Source organism: Microcaecilia unicolor, chromosome 3 (genome assembly GCF_901765095.1).
Source record: "Microcaecilia unicolor chromosome 3, aMicUni1.1, whole genome shotgun sequence".
Taxonomy (NCBI): Eukaryota; Metazoa; Chordata; class Amphibia; order Gymnophiona; family Siphonopidae; genus Microcaecilia; species Microcaecilia unicolor.
The window spans coordinates 529,039,846-529,056,493 of NC_044033.1; the positions used below are offsets into that span (position 1 = coordinate 529,039,846).

Genomic DNA, 16,648 nt, shown 5'->3' on the forward strand with positions numbered 1-16,648 from the left:
AACAAAACCCCCTTCCTCAGGTCAGGATAGAATACTGAAACAGCACTATACTGTATTGACCTGAGGAAGAAGATTTTGGCCTCTGGAAGCTAAATGTATTAGTCCAATAAAATGGTACTATTTTATTTTCTGTATTTGTTTTATTTCTATTTGTTAATTTGTAAAGTGGTGATTGGTATTTGTTAGTTTTTTTCAAATTTACATCTGCTGTCTTTATATTTTGCACAGTACTAGGGGATATTTTCTGTTTCTGTGGTGTTGCATTATATGCAGAGTCTGGCATCAGGGGTTCAGTTTAATTTTTGTCTAAATAGAAAGTTTATGATTACTTATTCTATAGTGGATTAGGGTGTATCTGTGTTTGTGAAAAAGACATGGCTTTCAGTTGGCATTGACTGTGCAGGATCGACGATCTGTACTATTCTGTCTGGTTTCGTTTTACAATAGGTACGTCTGGCGAAGGCGCATGCGGAAGAACAAATGGCTAGAAATGTAAGGAGGGGAGACAAAAACTTCTTCAGGTATATTAGTGAAAGGAGAAAGACTATAAAGGGAATTGTGAGACTAAAAGACACAACGAAACGCTATGTAGAAAATGATGAAGAAAAAGCCAATTTGCTAAATAGATACTTTTGTTCTGTTTTCACTGAAGAAAATCCTGGGGAAGGACCGAGAGGGACTGGCAAAAGTACACCTGAGAATGAGGTGGATAGAGCACCGTTCACAGAAGAGCGTGTGTATCAACAACTTGGAAGGCTAAAGGTGGACAAAGCCATGGGACCGGAAGGGATCCACCACAGAATACTGAAGGAGCTCAGAGAGGTTCTGGCGGGTCCTCTTAAAGACTTGTTTAATAAATCCTTGGAGACGGGCGAGGTTCCGAGGGATTGGAGAACGGCAGAGGTGGTCCCTCTTCACAAAAGTGGTGATAGGGAAGAAGCTGGAAACTACAGGCCGGTAAGCCTCACTTCGGTTATTGGAAAAGTAATGGAAGCCATGCTGAAGGACAGGATAGTGAATTTCCTGGAAGCCAATAAGTCGCAAGATCCGAGACAACATGGTTTCACCAAAGGGAAATCGTGCCAAACGAATCTCATTGAATTCTTTGACTGGGTGACAGGAGAATTAAATCAAGGACGTGCTATGGACGTAATCTACTTAGATTTCAGCAAGGCTTTTGACACGGTTCCCCACAGGAGGCTCTTGAATAAACTAGACGGCCTGAAGATAGGACCCGAAGTGGTGAACTGGATTAGGAACTGGTTGACGGGCAGACGCTAGAGGATGGTGGTGAATGGAGTTCGCTCGGAGGAGGGAAAGGTGAGTAGTGGAGTGCCTCAGGGATCGGTGCTGGGGCCGATTCTGTTCAATATATTTGTGAGTGACATTGCCGAAGGATTACAAGGTAAAGTTTGCCTTTTTGCGGATGACACCAAGATTTCCAAAAGAGTGGACACCCAGAGGGAGTGGAAAACATGAAAAAAGATCTGAAGAAGCTAGAAAAATGGTCTAACGTTTGGTAATTAAAATTCAATGTGAAGAAATGCAAAGTGATGCACTTGGGGAGTAGAAACCCAAGGGAGACGTATGTGTTAGGCGGGGAGAGTCTGATAGGCACGGACGGGGAGAGGGATCTTGGGGTGATAGTATCTGAGGACCTGAAGGCGACGAAACAGTGCGACAAGGCGGTGGCCATAGCTAGAAGATTGCTAGGCTGTATAGAGAGAGGAGTGACCAGCAGAAGAAAGGAGGTTTTAATGCCCCTGTATAAGACGTTGGTGAGGCCCCACATGGAGTATTGTGTTCAGTTTTGGAGGCCGTATCTTGCGAAGGATGTTAAAAAAATGGAAGCGGTGCAAAGAAAAGCTACGAGGATGGTATGGGATTTGCGTTCCAAGACTTACGAAGAGAGGCTTGCTGACCTGAACATGTACACCCTGGAGGAAAGGAGGAACAGGGGTGATATGGTACAGACGTTCAAATATTTGAAAGGTATTAATCCGCAAACGAATCTTTTCCGGAGATGGGAAGGTGGTAGAACGAGAGGACATGAAATGAGATTGAAGGGGGGCAGACTCAGGAAAGATGTCAGGAAGTATTTTTTCACAGAGAGGGTGGTGGACGCTTGGAATGCCCTCCCGCGGGAGGTGGTGGAGATGAAAACGGTAACGGAGTTCAAACATGCGTGGGATATGCATAGAGGAATCCTGTGCAGAAGGAATGGATCCTCAGAAGCTTAGCTGAAATTGGGTGGCGGAGCAGGTGGGGGAAGAGGGGGTGGTGGTTGGGAGGCGAGGATAGGGGAGGGCAGACTTATACGGTCTGTACCAGAGCCGGTGATGGGAGGCGGGACTGGTGGTTGGGAGGCGGGAAATACTGCTGGGCAGACTTATATGGTCTGTGCCCTGAAAAGGACAGCTACAAATTCAAGGTAAGGTATACATATATGAGTTTGTCTTGGGCAGACTGGATGGACCGTGCAGGTCTTTTTCTGCCGTCATCTACTATGTTACTATGTTAGGTGAACTGATGTTCTGGTGCTCACTGTAGTGTTTAAGATGCTTTCCTTTTCCTTGTGTGACGCGTAGAAATGACTGCTTATGGTATGGTAGAATTGCTCTATAGGTCCTGAGTGTTTTGTATTCTCGGTATGCCTAGTACTGGATTGGGGGGGGGGGGGGGGGGGGGGGGAATTAAAAAATGACCGCCCCCGGGTGTCAACTACCCTAGCTACGTCACTGCTGCTAGGTACTTGTGATCTGGCTTGGCCACTGTTTGGAAAACAGGACACTGGGCTAGATGGACCATTGGTCTGACCCAGTAAGGCTGTTCTTATGTTCTTATGAAAGAGACCTAAGACTGGAAAGCAGTAACCAGAGAATGATACCCACACGATTAGAAACATTAAATTGCCAGACAACAAAGGCAGAAAAAATAATTTTATTTATTTTAATTTAGCATGAAGTAGTGTAGTAACTTTAAATATTAATAAAAATAAAACAAAAAAAACAGAAAATAAGGTGATACCTTTTTATTGGACTAAATACTTTTTGACTAATTTTCAGAGGTTTCTGAAAGCTAGTCAAAAATTATATTAACTCCAGATAGAAATGTATTAAATTATCACCTTATTTTCCTTTTTTTTTTTTTTTTTTAGTGAGGAGGTTGATACTCCTCTACAAGACAATGGTGAAGCCCCACTTGAGAGTATTGTGTTCAGTTTTGGAGGCTGTATCTTGCTAAAGATGTAAAAAGGCTGGAAGCGGTGCAAAGAAAAGCTACAAAAATGGTATGGGATTTGTGTTGCAAACCCTACAAGGAAAGACTTGCCAACCTGAACATGTATACCTTGGAGGAAAGGAGAAACAGGGGTGGCAGGATACAGACATTCAAATATTTGAAAGGTATTAATCCGCAAGCAAACCTTTTCCGGAGACGGGAAGGGGGTAGAACTAGAGGACATGAATGTCAGGAAGTATTTTTTGGCAGAGAGGGTGGTGGATACATGGAATGCCCTCCTGTGGGAGGTGGTGGAGATGAAAACGGTAATGGAATTCAAACGTGTAGGATAAACACAAAGGAATCCTGTTTAGAAGGAATGGATCCATGGAATCTTAGTGGAGATTGGGTGGCAATGCCGGTAATTGGGAAGCAAACCTGTTGCTGGGCAGACTTCTACGTAGAGAATGACACGGGGACCCGCAGTAACAGCAGGGATGGGGACAGAGCTTGCAGGGACGGGGACAAACTTTCTCCATGTCATTTTCTACTTTGAAGTCTGTTAATGAACTGGACTGCTATTTAGGTTTGAGTGATGCAGACAACGGTATTTTGATTTTTTGGAAAAACAAGCAAACATTCTGGCCACAACTAGTAAAATTTGCATGGGGGATCCTGTACATCCTGCTACCAGCACATCTTCTAAGAAGACATCTTAATCAACTGATATGATGGAGACTGTTGAAATTTTAAAAGTTTTTCTTCATATTTTTTAAAACAAAGAATTCCATATTTAGTAAAAATGTTTGAAGAATTCTTTCCCAAATGTTTTTTATTAGAAAATTTGTAGCAAAACATTTCACAAAGTTATATGTTGATCGTAACAGCTGACAAAGGTTACAGCCTTTTAGGTCAGAAAGTTTTTGTGGTTACAAAAGTTTTCTCTGTAAGCCCTGTGTTTGAAGAATTCTGAGGTAAACTTAGAAATATTTTGAAAAAACATGCATAGGAGTAAGAGTAAGCTACTTTCACAGTGGTCAAAAGTATGGGAAAATAAGTAACCTATGTATTGTGCAGGGGTAAGTGTAGGATGCGGCATACATGCTCAAAAGCTTTTTAAGCTAATTCTGAGCTCTCAGACAGCTATCCCATTTTGGCGCTGTCAGATGATGTCACTTTTGCAGCTGATTCAACAGGCCCATGGAGAAACTCGGGACTTTTATGCTCAGTGAAGGTTGCAAACAATGAACCCTGGAAAAGGGATATTAGCGGTATACAAGAATTGATTTGATTTTGGGTATTCCACATTTAAGAAATATCTTGTCTACCACTTCCTAGTACAGAGATCATTTGTGGGGGTCCAGAATCCAATTCAATCTTTTCCTACTAGATATGTAGCTCTTAAGGTCTTCACATTAGAGAGGGCAGAGTTCCACGCCTTCAGAGTCTCATAATACAAAACAAGTGATCTTGTTCTTTTTGTGAAGAAATTAGATAATGCAAAATATAAACTCAAAATTTTGCTGGAAAAGGGGAGGCCACTTAACAAGGCCACATCAAACAAAAAGCAAAGAAAAACTCCAGGCTCGAGTGCCTGCTTTGAAAAAGTATCATGTATATGACCAGTATAGGCTTTTGGGGGTTTTCCGGAAATTTTTGGAAGACGGTCTGTGCCAACACTGTTGAATAACAACAACCCATTGTATGACTAATTCATTCTTGTTCTTAGGTAACTGTAAAACTACTTTCATTACAAGCTGAAAAATAGGTCCCTGAAAGATCCTTTGAGAAGAAGCACAGCATTAAAATAAAAATAAATATGTGAATAAATACAGAACCAACAGGACAAAAATTTTGATTTAGAATACAAATGGGATCTTTTTTAATGCAAAAAAGAAACAAGTACAAGATATCAGATCCAACACCCATTACTTCCTTATGGGGTCCTTTTACTAATGTGCTCTGAAAAATAGCCTGTGCTAATGTAAGCACGTGTTTTCAACGCACACACATCCATTTTTCAGAGCGCCTGTAAAAAAGGCCTTTTGGGGGGGGGGGGGGGGGGGGGAAACGGAATTGAGGCAAAATGAAAGTTGGCATGCGTCCATTTTGGACCTGAGACCTTACCGCACCCACTGACTTAGTGGTAAGGTCTCAAATGTTAATCAGGCGGTAATCGTCAGCGCACATACAATGCTGATTACTGCCCGGTTAGCGCTGCGCACAAGAAAATAAAATATATTTTCCAAGCGCGTAGTGGATGTGCATAAAAGATGAAATTACCAACTGAGCCATGCGGTAGCCGGGAGGCAGTTCCTAATTGGCGTGAGTTGGGTGCACGTTGACACCTATGCGGCTTAGTAAAAGGGCCCCTATATCTTGTATATTTTTGGACGTGGATCTCTAGAGAATTACGAGCAGCCAGATCAGTGTGCAAAACCAAATTAGAGCCAATTAACTTCAATAATTGATGGCTCACAGCCAGTTATTACTACTACTACTACAAATCATTTCTACAGCGCTACCAGTCGTACGCAGCGCTTCACAATTGAACATGAAGAAAAGACAGTCCCTGCTCAAAAGAGCTTACAATCTAAATCATTTGCTAATAGCTCATTAGCAAATTTAATTGCGCACAAATCTCAAGACATCAAAGTCTGGGTGCCATTTATAGAATTCGGAGGTAAGAATCACATGCAGGCATGTGTCTACTTTATATGGGAAAGCATACACATATTCTTCTGAACAAAAGAGCCAAAAGTAGGTGTGGTTCTCCTGGAAAGGCCTAAGCGCCTGCTTAGAAAATTACTCCTTTAAATATTACGTTATACTAAAAGTGGCATTTAAAAAAACCCATCTAAGTTCAAACAAAAAAAATCGTCCTACTTATAACGTCCAAAAAAATGTCCATCTCACAACCATAATCAAACACGAAAAACGTCTAGATTTCCTGTTCGATATGGCTATGAGAAGGACGTTTTGCACTGAAAACGTCCAAAAGGAATAGCCATTTTCTAAAGTGAAATGTCCAACTTTTGAATGACAAAAAACCAGACATGAATACGTATCTGGCATTATTTTCAAAAATATGGCCAAACAGACATCCCTGCAGAACAGAGGAGTAGCCTAGTGATTAGTGCAGTGGACTGCAACCAAGGACACAGGTTCAAACCTCACTGAAAAATACCTTCTGTAACTGAATGTATACTACCTCAATAGCCTTCAGGCTTGCAGGTGTCATATATTTAGGTACAGTAGGTATTTTTCTGTTTCTAGAAGGCTCAGAATTATTTAAAAAAAAAAAAAAAAGAGGAGTTGCTGGGACTTGAACCTGGCTCTCTTGGTTCCCAGTCCACTGTTCTAACCACTAGGCTACTCCTTTGACCTGTTTTCTGGGTTTTTTTTCACAATGGCCATAACACCTGCAGCTGACATACAGCTTGGTTTTCCTTTCCAGTTTCACTTTCAGAGGAGACAGCAGGGGACAGCAACCACTGCAGATTAAGGAAGGGTCATACCTTAATCCCTCCAGTGCTCAGCTGTTCAATTAGAGCAACTTTTTGAAACTTGGATGTGACTAAAACAGGTCTAGATAAAAACTCCTTTTTAGACATGGACCTTTCTTCCCACTCGAAAATCCCTGTTGGACATCCTACTTTTGGGCCCTCCATAGCTCTGCCCAAAACACGCCCCCCCCACCCCCGCTTTGCTATGTGGATGAACTGCAGTGTGAAACGTCCAAATTCTGACATTCCAAAATCAGGATTTTGACATTTTTAGCAGATAGATCATTTTTTAGGCATTTTAAGATGTCCATGTACTTTGAAAATGAGCACCTAAATGTCTTTACATATGTAAGAAACCATTCGGGCCCTCCATAGCTCTGCCCAAAACACGCCCCCCCCCCCACCCCCCCTTTGCTATGTGGATGAACTGCAGTGTGAAACGTCCAAATTCTGACATTCCAAAATCAGGATTTTGACATTTTTAGCAGATAGATCATTTTTTTAGGCATTTTAAGATGTCCATGTACTTTGAAAATGAGCAGCTAAATGTCTTTACATATGTAAGAAACCATTCGGGCCCTCCATAGCTCTGCCCAAAACACGCCCCCCCCCCACCCTCCCTTTGCTATGTGGATGAACTGCAGTGTGAAACGTCCAAATTCTGACATTCCAAAATCAGGATTTTGACATTTTTAGCAGATAGATCATTTTTTTAGGCATTTTAAGATGTCCATGTACTTTGAAAATGAGCAGCTAAATGTCTTTACATATGTAAGAAACCATTCGGGCCCTCCATAGCTCTGCCAAAACACGCCCCCCCCCCCACCCCCCCTTTGCTATGTGGATGAACTGCAGTGTGAAACGTCCAAATTCTGACATTCCAAAATCAGGATTTTGACATTTTTAGCAGATAGATCATTTTTTTAGGCATTTTAAGATGTCCATGTACTTTGAAAATGAGCACCTAAATGTCTTTACATATGTAAGAAACCATTCGGGCCCTCCATAGCTCTGCCCAAAACACCCCCCCCCCCCACCCCCCCTTTGCTATGTGGATGAACTGCAGTGTGAAACGTCCAAATTCTGACATTCCAAAATCAGGATTTTGACATTTTTAGCAGATAGATCATTTTTTTAGGCATTTTAAGATGTCCATGTACTTTGAAAATGAGCACCTAAATGTCTTTACATATGTAAGAAACCATTCGGGCCCTCCATAGCTCTGCCCAAAACACGCCCCCCCCCACCCCCCCTTTGCTATGTGGATGAACTGCAGTGTGAAACGTCCAAATTCTGACATTCCAAAATCAGGATTTTGACATTTTTAGCAGATAGATCATTTTTTTAGGCATTTTAAGATGTCCATGTACTTTGAAAATGAGCACCTAAATGTCTTTACATATGTAAGAACCCATTCGGGCCCTCCATAGCTCTGCCCAAAACACGCCCCCCCCCCCCACCCCCCCTTTGCTATGTGGATGAACTGCAGTGTGAAACGTCCAAATTCTGACATTCCAAAATCAGGATTTTGACATTTTTAGCAGATAGATCATTTTTTTAGGCATTTTAAGATGTCCATGTACTTTGAAAATGAGCACCTAAATGTCTTTACATATGTAAGAAACCATTCGGGCCCTCCATAGCTCTGCCCAAAACACGCCCCCCCCCCACCCCCCCCCCTTTGCTATGTGGATGCACTGCAGTGTGAAACGTCCAAATTCTGACATTCCAAAATCAGGATTTTGACATTTTTAGCAGATAGATCATTTTTTTAGGCATTTTAAGATGTCCATGTACTTTGAAAATGAGCACCTAAATGTCTTTACATATGTAAGAAACCATTCGGGCCCTCCATAGCTCTGCCCAAAACACGCCCCCCCCCCCCACCCTCCCTTTGCTATGTGGATGAACTGCAGTGTGAAACGTCCAAATTCTGACATTCCAAAATCAGGATTTTGACATTTTTAGCAGATAGATCATTTTTTTAGGCATTTTAAGATGTCCATGTACTTTGAAAATGAGCACCTAAATGTCTTTACATATGTAAGAAACCATTCGGGCCCTCCATAGCTCTGCCCAAAACACGCCCCCCCCCCCCACCCCCCCTTTGCTATGTGGATGAACTGCAGTGTGAAACGTCCAAATTCTGACATTCCAAATCAGGATTTTGACATTTTTAGCAGATAGATCATTTTTTTAGGCATTTTAAGATGTCCATGTACTTTGAAAATGAGCACCTAAATGTCTTTACATATGTAAGAAACCATTCGGGCCCTCCATAGCTCTGCCCAAAACACGCCCCCCCCCACCCCCCCCTTTGCTATGTGGATGAACTGCAGTGTGAAACGTCCAAATTCTGACATTCCAAAATCAGGATTTTGACATTTTTAGCAGATAGATCATTTTTTAGGCATTTTAAGATGTCCATGTACTTTGAAAATGAGCACCTAAATGTCTTTACATATGTAAGAAACCCTTCGGGCCCTCCATAGCTCTGCCCAAAACACCCCCCCCCCCCCCCCACCCTCCCTTTGCTATGTGGATGAACTGCAGTGTGAAACGTCCAAATTCTGACATTCCAAAATCAGGATTTTGACATTTTTAGCAGATAGATCATTTTTTTAGGCATTTTAAGATGTCCATGTACTTTGAAAATGAGCACCTAAATGTCTTTACATATGTAAGAAACCATTCGGGCCCTCCATAGCTCTGCCCAAAACACGCCCCCCCCCCACCCCCCCTTTGCTATGTGGATGAACTGCAGTGTGAAACGTCCAAATTCTGACATTCCAAAATCAGGATTTTGACATTTTTAGCAGATAGATCATTTTTTTAGGCATTTTAAGATGTCCATGTACTTTGAAAATGAGCACCTAAATGTCTTTACATATGTAAGAAACCATTCGGGCCCTCCATAGCTCTGCCCAAAACACGCCCCCCCCCCCACCCCCCCTTTGCTATGTGGATGAACTGCAGTGTGAAACGTCCAAATTCTGACATTCCAAAATCAGGATTTTGACATTTTTAGCAGATAGATCATTTTTTTAGGCATTTTAAGATGTCCATGTACTTTGAAAATGAGCACCTAAATGTCTTTACATATGTAAGAAACCATTCGGGCCCTCCATAGCTCTGCCCAAAACACGCCCCCCCCCCCACCCCCCCTTTGCTATGTGGATGAACTGCAGTGTGAAACGTCCAAATTCTGACATTCCAAAATCAGGATTTTGACATTTTTAGCAGATAGATCATTTTTTTAGGCATTTTAAGATGTCCATGTACTTTGAAAATGAGCACCTAAATGTCTTTACATATGTAAGAAACCATTCGGGCCCTCCATAGCTCTGCCCAAAACACGCCCCCCCCCCCCCCCCCCCCTTTGCTATGTGGATGAACTGCAGTGTGAAACGTCCAAATTCTGACATTCCAAAATCAGGATTTTGACATTTTTAGCAGATAGATCATTTTTTTAGGCATTTTAAGATGTCCATGTACTTTGAAAATGAGCACCTAAATGTCTTTACATATGTAAGAACCATTCGGGCCCTCCATAGCTCTGCCCAAAACACGCCCCCCCCCCCCACCCCCCCTTTGCTATGTGGATGAACTGCAGTGTGAAACGTCCAAATTCTGACATTCCAAAATCAGGATTTTGACATTTTTAGCAGATAGATCATTTTTTTAGGCATTTTAAGATGTCCATGTACTTTGAAAATGAGCAGCTAAATGTCTTTACATATGTAAGAAACCATTCGGGCCCTCCATAGCTCTGCCCAAAACACGCCCCCCCCCCCCACCCCCCCTTTGCTATGTGGATGAACTGCAGTGTGAAACGTCCAAATTCTGACATTCCAAAATCAGGATTTTGACATTTTTAGCAGATAGATCATTTTTTTAGGCATTTTAAGATGTCCATGTACTTTGAAAATGAGCACCTAAATGTCTTTACATATGTAAGAAACCATTCGGGCCCTCCATAGCTCTGCCCAAAACACGCCCCCCCCCCCAACCCCCCCTTTTGCTATGTGGATGAACTGCAGTGTGAAACGTCCAAATTCTGACATTCCAAAATCAGGATTTTGACATTTTTAGCAGATAGATCATTTTTTTAGGCATTTTAAGATGTCCATGTACTTTGAAAATGAGCAGCTAAATGTCTTTACATATGTAAGAAACCATTCGGGCCCTCCATAGGTCTGCCAAAACACGCCCCCCCCCCCCACCCCCCCTTTGCTATGTGGATGAACTGCAGTGTGAAACGTCCAAATTCTGACATTCCAAAATCAGGATTTTGACATTTTAGCAGATAGATCATTTTTTTAGGCATTTTAAGATGTCCATGTACTTTGAAAATGAGCACCTAAATGTCTTTACATATGTAAGAAACCATTCGGGCCCTCCATAGCTCTGCCCAAAACACGCCCCCCCCCCCCCCCCCCCCTTTGCTATGTGGATGAACTGCAGTGTGAAACGTCCAAATTCTGACATTCCAAAATCAGGATTTTGACATTTTTAGCAGATAGATCATTTTTTTAGGCATTTTAAGATGTCCATGTACTTTGAAAATGAGCACCTAAATGTCTTTACATATGTAAGAAACCATTCGGGCCCTCCATAGCTCTGCCCAAAACACGCCCCCCCCCCCACCCCCCCTTTGCTATGTGGATGAACTGCAGTGTGAAACGTCCAAATTCTGACATTCCAAAATCAGGATTTTGACATTTTTAGCAGATAGATCATTTTTTTAGGCATTTTAAGATGTCCATGTACTTTGAAAATGAGCACCTAAATGTCTTTACATATGTAAGAAACCATTCGGGCCCTCCATAGCTCTGCCCAAAACACGCCCCCCCCCCCACCCCCCCTTTGCTATGTGGATGAACTGCAGTGTGAAACGTCCAAATTCTGACATTCCAAAATCAGGATTTTGACATTTTTAGCAGATAGATCATTTTTTTAGGCATTTTAAGATGTCCATGTACTTTGAAAATGAGCACCTAAATGTCTTTACATATGTAAGAAACCATTCGGGCCCTCCATAGCTCTGCCCAAAACACGCCCCCCCCCCCCCCCCCCCCCTTTGCTATGTGGATGAACTGCAGTGTGAAACGTCCAAATTCTGACATTCCAAAATCAGGATTTTGACATTTTTAGCAGATAGATCATTTTTTTAGGCATTTTAAGATGTCCATGTACTTTGAAAATGAGCACCTAAATGTCTTTACATATGTAAGAAACCATTCGGGCCCTCCATAGCTCTGCCCAAAACACGCCCCCCCCCCACCCCCCCTTTGCTATGTGGATGAACTGCAGTGTGAAACGTCCAAATTCTGACATTCCAAAATCAGGATTTTGACATTTTTAGCAGATAGATCATTTTTTTAGGCATTTTAAGATGTCCATGTACTTTGAAAATGAGAACCTAAATGTCTTTACATATGTAAGAAACCATTCGGGCCCTCCATAGCTCTGCCCAAAACACGCCCCCCCCCCCCCCCCCCCCCTTTGCTATGTGGATGAACTGCAGTGTGAAACGTCCAAATTCTGACATTCCAAAATCAGGATTTTGACATTTTTAGCAGATAGATCATTTTTTTAGGCATTTTAAGATGTCCATGTACTTTGAAAATGAGCACCTAAATGTCTTTACATATGTAAGAAACCATTCGGGCCCTCCATAGCTCTGCCCAAAACACGCCCCCCCCCCACCCCCCCTTTGCTATGTGGATGAACTGCAGTGTGAAACGTCCAAATTCTGACATTCCAAAATCAGGATTTTGACATTTTTAGCAGATAGATCATTTTTTAGGCATTTTAAGATGTCCATGTACTTTGAAAATGAGCACCTAAATGTCTTTACATATGTAAGAAACCATTCGGGCCCTCCATAGCTCTGCCCAAAACACGCCCCCCCCCCCACCCCCCCTTTGCTATGTGGATGAACTGCAGTGTGAAACGTCCAAATTCTGACATTCCAAAATCAGGATTTTGACATTTTTAGCAGATAGATCATTTTTTTAGGCATTTTAAGATGTCCATGTACTTTGAAAATGAGCACCTAAATGTCTTTACATATGTAAGAAACCATTCGGGCCCTCCATAGCTCTGCCCAAAACACGCCCCCCCCCCACCCCCCCTTTGCTATGTGGATGAACTGCAGTGTGAAACGTCCAAATTCTGACATTCCAAAATCAGGATTTTGACATTTTTAGCAGATAGATCATTTTTTAGGCATTTTAAGATGTCCATGTACTTTGAAAATGAGCACCTAAATGTCTTTACATATGTAAGAAACCATTCGGGCCCTCCATAGCTCTGCCCAAAACACGCCCCCCCTTTGCTAGGTGGATGAACTGCAGTGTGAAACGTCCAAATTCTGACATTCCAAAATCAGGATTTTGACATTTTTAGCAGATAGATCATTTTTTTAGGCATTTTAAGATGTCCATGTACTTTGAAAATGAGCACCTAAATGTCTTTACATATGTAAGAAACCATTCGGGCCCTCCATAGCTCTGCCCAAAACACGCCCCCCCCCCACCCCCCCTTTGCTATGTGGATGAACTGCAGTGTGAAACGTCCAAATTCTGACATTCCAAAATCAGGATTTTGACATTTTTAGCAGATAGATCATTTTTTTAGGCATTTTAAGATGTCCATGTACTTTGAAAATGAGCACCTAAATGTCTTTACATATGTAAGAAACCATTCGGGCCCTCCATAGCTCTGCCCAAAACACGCCCCCCCCCCCACCCCCCCTTTGCTATGTGGATGAACTGCAGTGTGAAACGTCCAAATTCTGACATTCCAAAATCAGGATTTTGACATTTTTAGCAGATAGATCATTTTTTTAGGCATTTTAAGATGTCCATGTACTTTGAAAATGAGCACCTAAATGTCTTTACATATGTAAGAAACCATTCGGGCCCTCCATAGCTCTGCCCAAAACACGCCCCCCCCCCCCCCCCCCCCCCGCTTTGCTATGTGGATGAACTGCAGTGTGAAACGTCCAAATTCTGACATTCCAAAATCAGGATTTTGACATTTTTAGCAGATAGATCATTTTTTTAGGCATTTTAAGATGTCCATGTACTTTGAAATGAGCACCTAAATGTCTTTACATATGTAAGAAACCATTCGGGCCCTCCATAGCTCTGCCCAAAACACGCCCCCCCCCCACCCCCCCTTTGCTATGTGGATGAACTGCAGTGTGAAACGTCCAAATTCTGACATTCCAAAATCAGGATTTTGACATTTTTAGCAGATAGATCATTTTTTTAGGCATTTTAAGATGTCCATGTACTTTGAAAATGAGCACCTAAATGTCTTTACATATGTAAGAAACCATTCGGGCCCTCCATAGCTCTGCCCAAAACACGCCCCCCCCCCACCCCCCCTTTGCTATGTGGATGAACTGCAGTGTGAAACGTCCAAATTCTGACATTCCAAAATCAGGATTTTGACATTTTTAGCAGATAGATCATTTTTTTAGGCATTTTAAGATGTCCATGTACTTTGAAAATGAGCAGCTAAATGTCTTTACATATGTAAGAAACCATTCGGGCCCTCCATAGCTCTGCCCAAAACACGCCCCCCCCCCCCACCCCCGCTTTGCTATGTGGATGAACTGCAGTGTGAAACGTCCAAATTCTGACATTCCAAAATCAGGATTTTGACATTTTTAGCAGATAGATCATTTTTTTAGGCATTTTAAGATGTCCATGTACTTTGAAAATGAGCACCTAAATGTCTTTACATATGTAAGAAACCATTCGGGCCCTCCATAGCTCTGCCCAAAACACGCCCCCCCCCCCCCCCCCACCCCCCCTTTGCTATGTGGATGAACTGCAGTGTGAAACGTCCAAATTCTGACATTCCAAAATCAGGATTTTGACATTTTTAGCAGATAGATCATTTTTTTAGGCATTTTAAGATGTCCATGTACTTTGAAAATGAGCAGCTAAATGTCTTTACATATGTAAGAAACCATTAATAGTTTATATACCTTCTGTTTTCTCTTTTCTTTCCTTTTGTCCTCTGTGTCCTGAAGCATCTTTTCTTTCCAGAGATCAAAGAAGTAGGAAGGATTAGTATAAAACTTCAAGCCCTCTTTACCATCATCTCTGTCATAAAGCAATTAAAATGAATATACTTAAAAGAAAAAACATACAAAATGAAGTACAACATTGAGTATGGAATGATCCTAATAATATATAGAAAACTTTAGTTAGGTGTGTTATTACTGTTCAGGTTATAATGGGAATGTATTTAAGTAATAAGGTAATGCAGACAGAGCAAATCTTTGTTTTACATTGCAGACTTTTCTTAATTAGTTTACAATATCTGACTTTGTCCTTGTGCAGATGAGACTATATGTTTTCATAACAAGCAAAGACTGTTACAGCACTTTGGTATTAAAACAAAGGACTGATGATGATAATGGTTGCTAAAGGGAACTTAGTACCACAAATGTATTTAGTCCTAGAAAAACTAGAACTGAAGGTTAAAGATCTACATTCATTCATTTGCTTAACACATAAAGGGGTCAATGCAGTTACCTTGTATTAGAGCCATGCACTGAAACTCAATGCACGGCTACCTAACGCAAGTGCAATACAAACATTTTGCTCCCCAATGCTGAAAGCAAACAGCATGAAAATTACCAATGTGTTAAAAAGTACACACTGTTATGGTATATTTCCCTTCCTGTCAGAGTGTGAGCCCACGCATTGTGAGGGAGATATTAAAAAAACAGGCCAGAACCTAAGCCCCTACCCCTCTCCCACCATGCAAAAGCTCCCCGGTAGGCCAGAGGGCCCTGAACCCTCCAACACTCCCAAACCATCTCACCCAACCCCATTATAAAACCATGGTGGCCCAGTGATCCCTTGTCCCTGACCCCCCACCCTGAAGATTTCCCTGGAAGTCCAGTGACCTATCCCATAGTCCCCAATCCTTCTAACCTAAAAATGTCCTTGGTGGCCCAGGGGCCTCCAATTCTCTCCCCAAAACCACTAAAAATAACCCTAGGCCCAAAGGGACCCTCCAATACCCACTAATCACCCCAGAAACCCTGTATTGCATTTGAAGCTTTGCCCACTCACTGCCTCCACACCACCATATTAGAAAATGGTGGTGGTTGACCCTGCACAGTGCATCCCAGGGTCAGTCAGACATCCCTCAGAGCAGTTCGAAACTGAGCCTGCCTCGACACCGAGGAACGACGTCCTCGATGGTGGTGCCGAGAAGTCAACACCTGCCTGGACTCCAGTGAAGCTTCCTCCACTGACATCGAAGGGGAGTTGACCTGGGTGGCAACCGACACCGATGCCGCAGGCAGCACCGAGGTCGGGGATCTCACCACAGACGAAGGGCCAGATGCCGCTGCAGAAGACGGTGCGGAAGGCGCAAGCACCCCAGACACTGAAGCAGACTGGCGCAGCAACCCTTCCAGAAGCTCTGGAAGCAGGGCCATGATGCACTCGTCGAGAGCCACCATCGGACAAGGCTGCGGGGTCGGTAAAGGAGCCGGTGGCAGAATCTGTTGAGGCTTGGGAGAAGGTATTGGGTTGCTAAACCGACACATCGGTACCTCCTGAATAGAGGAAAGCGATCCTCTTGGCGCTGACGCTTCTCAGGTACCGAATCCCTCAACGCCCCGGAACTCCTGGCAACGTGTGTCAAAGGAGAACAATGACGGTGCTTCTTCGCCTTCACTCGATGCCCGTAATCGAGACTCCTTGGTACCGATAAGGAAGATGTGGAATCCTCAAGTCTCCTTGGGGCCGGGTCCGACAAAGGTTGGTCCCGGGGGGCCTGCATAACAGGAGGCTCGAGACAGGTGGAGACCCACTCGATGCCTCACTGCTCCCTGCACGAGTTGGTCATTCCGCAGCCATTAATTTCGCTCCCGTCGATGTGTC

General features: G+C 42.8%; 1 protein-coding gene across 2 annotated transcripts in view; it reads right to left on the minus strand.

Moving 5' to 3' along the window:
* The window catches only part of WASF1 (WASP family member 1), a 576,737-nt gene that overhangs the window by 40,245 nt on the left and 519,844 nt on the right, over nucleotides 1-16,648 (minus strand). For both annotated transcript variants that reach the window (XM_030199198.1, XM_030199199.1), the window contains exon 5: nucleotides 14,731-14,848. In XM_030199198.1, the coding sequence (XP_030055058.1) occupies nucleotides 14,731-14,848 (118 nt within the window). The remainder of the gene's footprint in view (nucleotides 1-14,730; nucleotides 14,849-16,648) is intronic.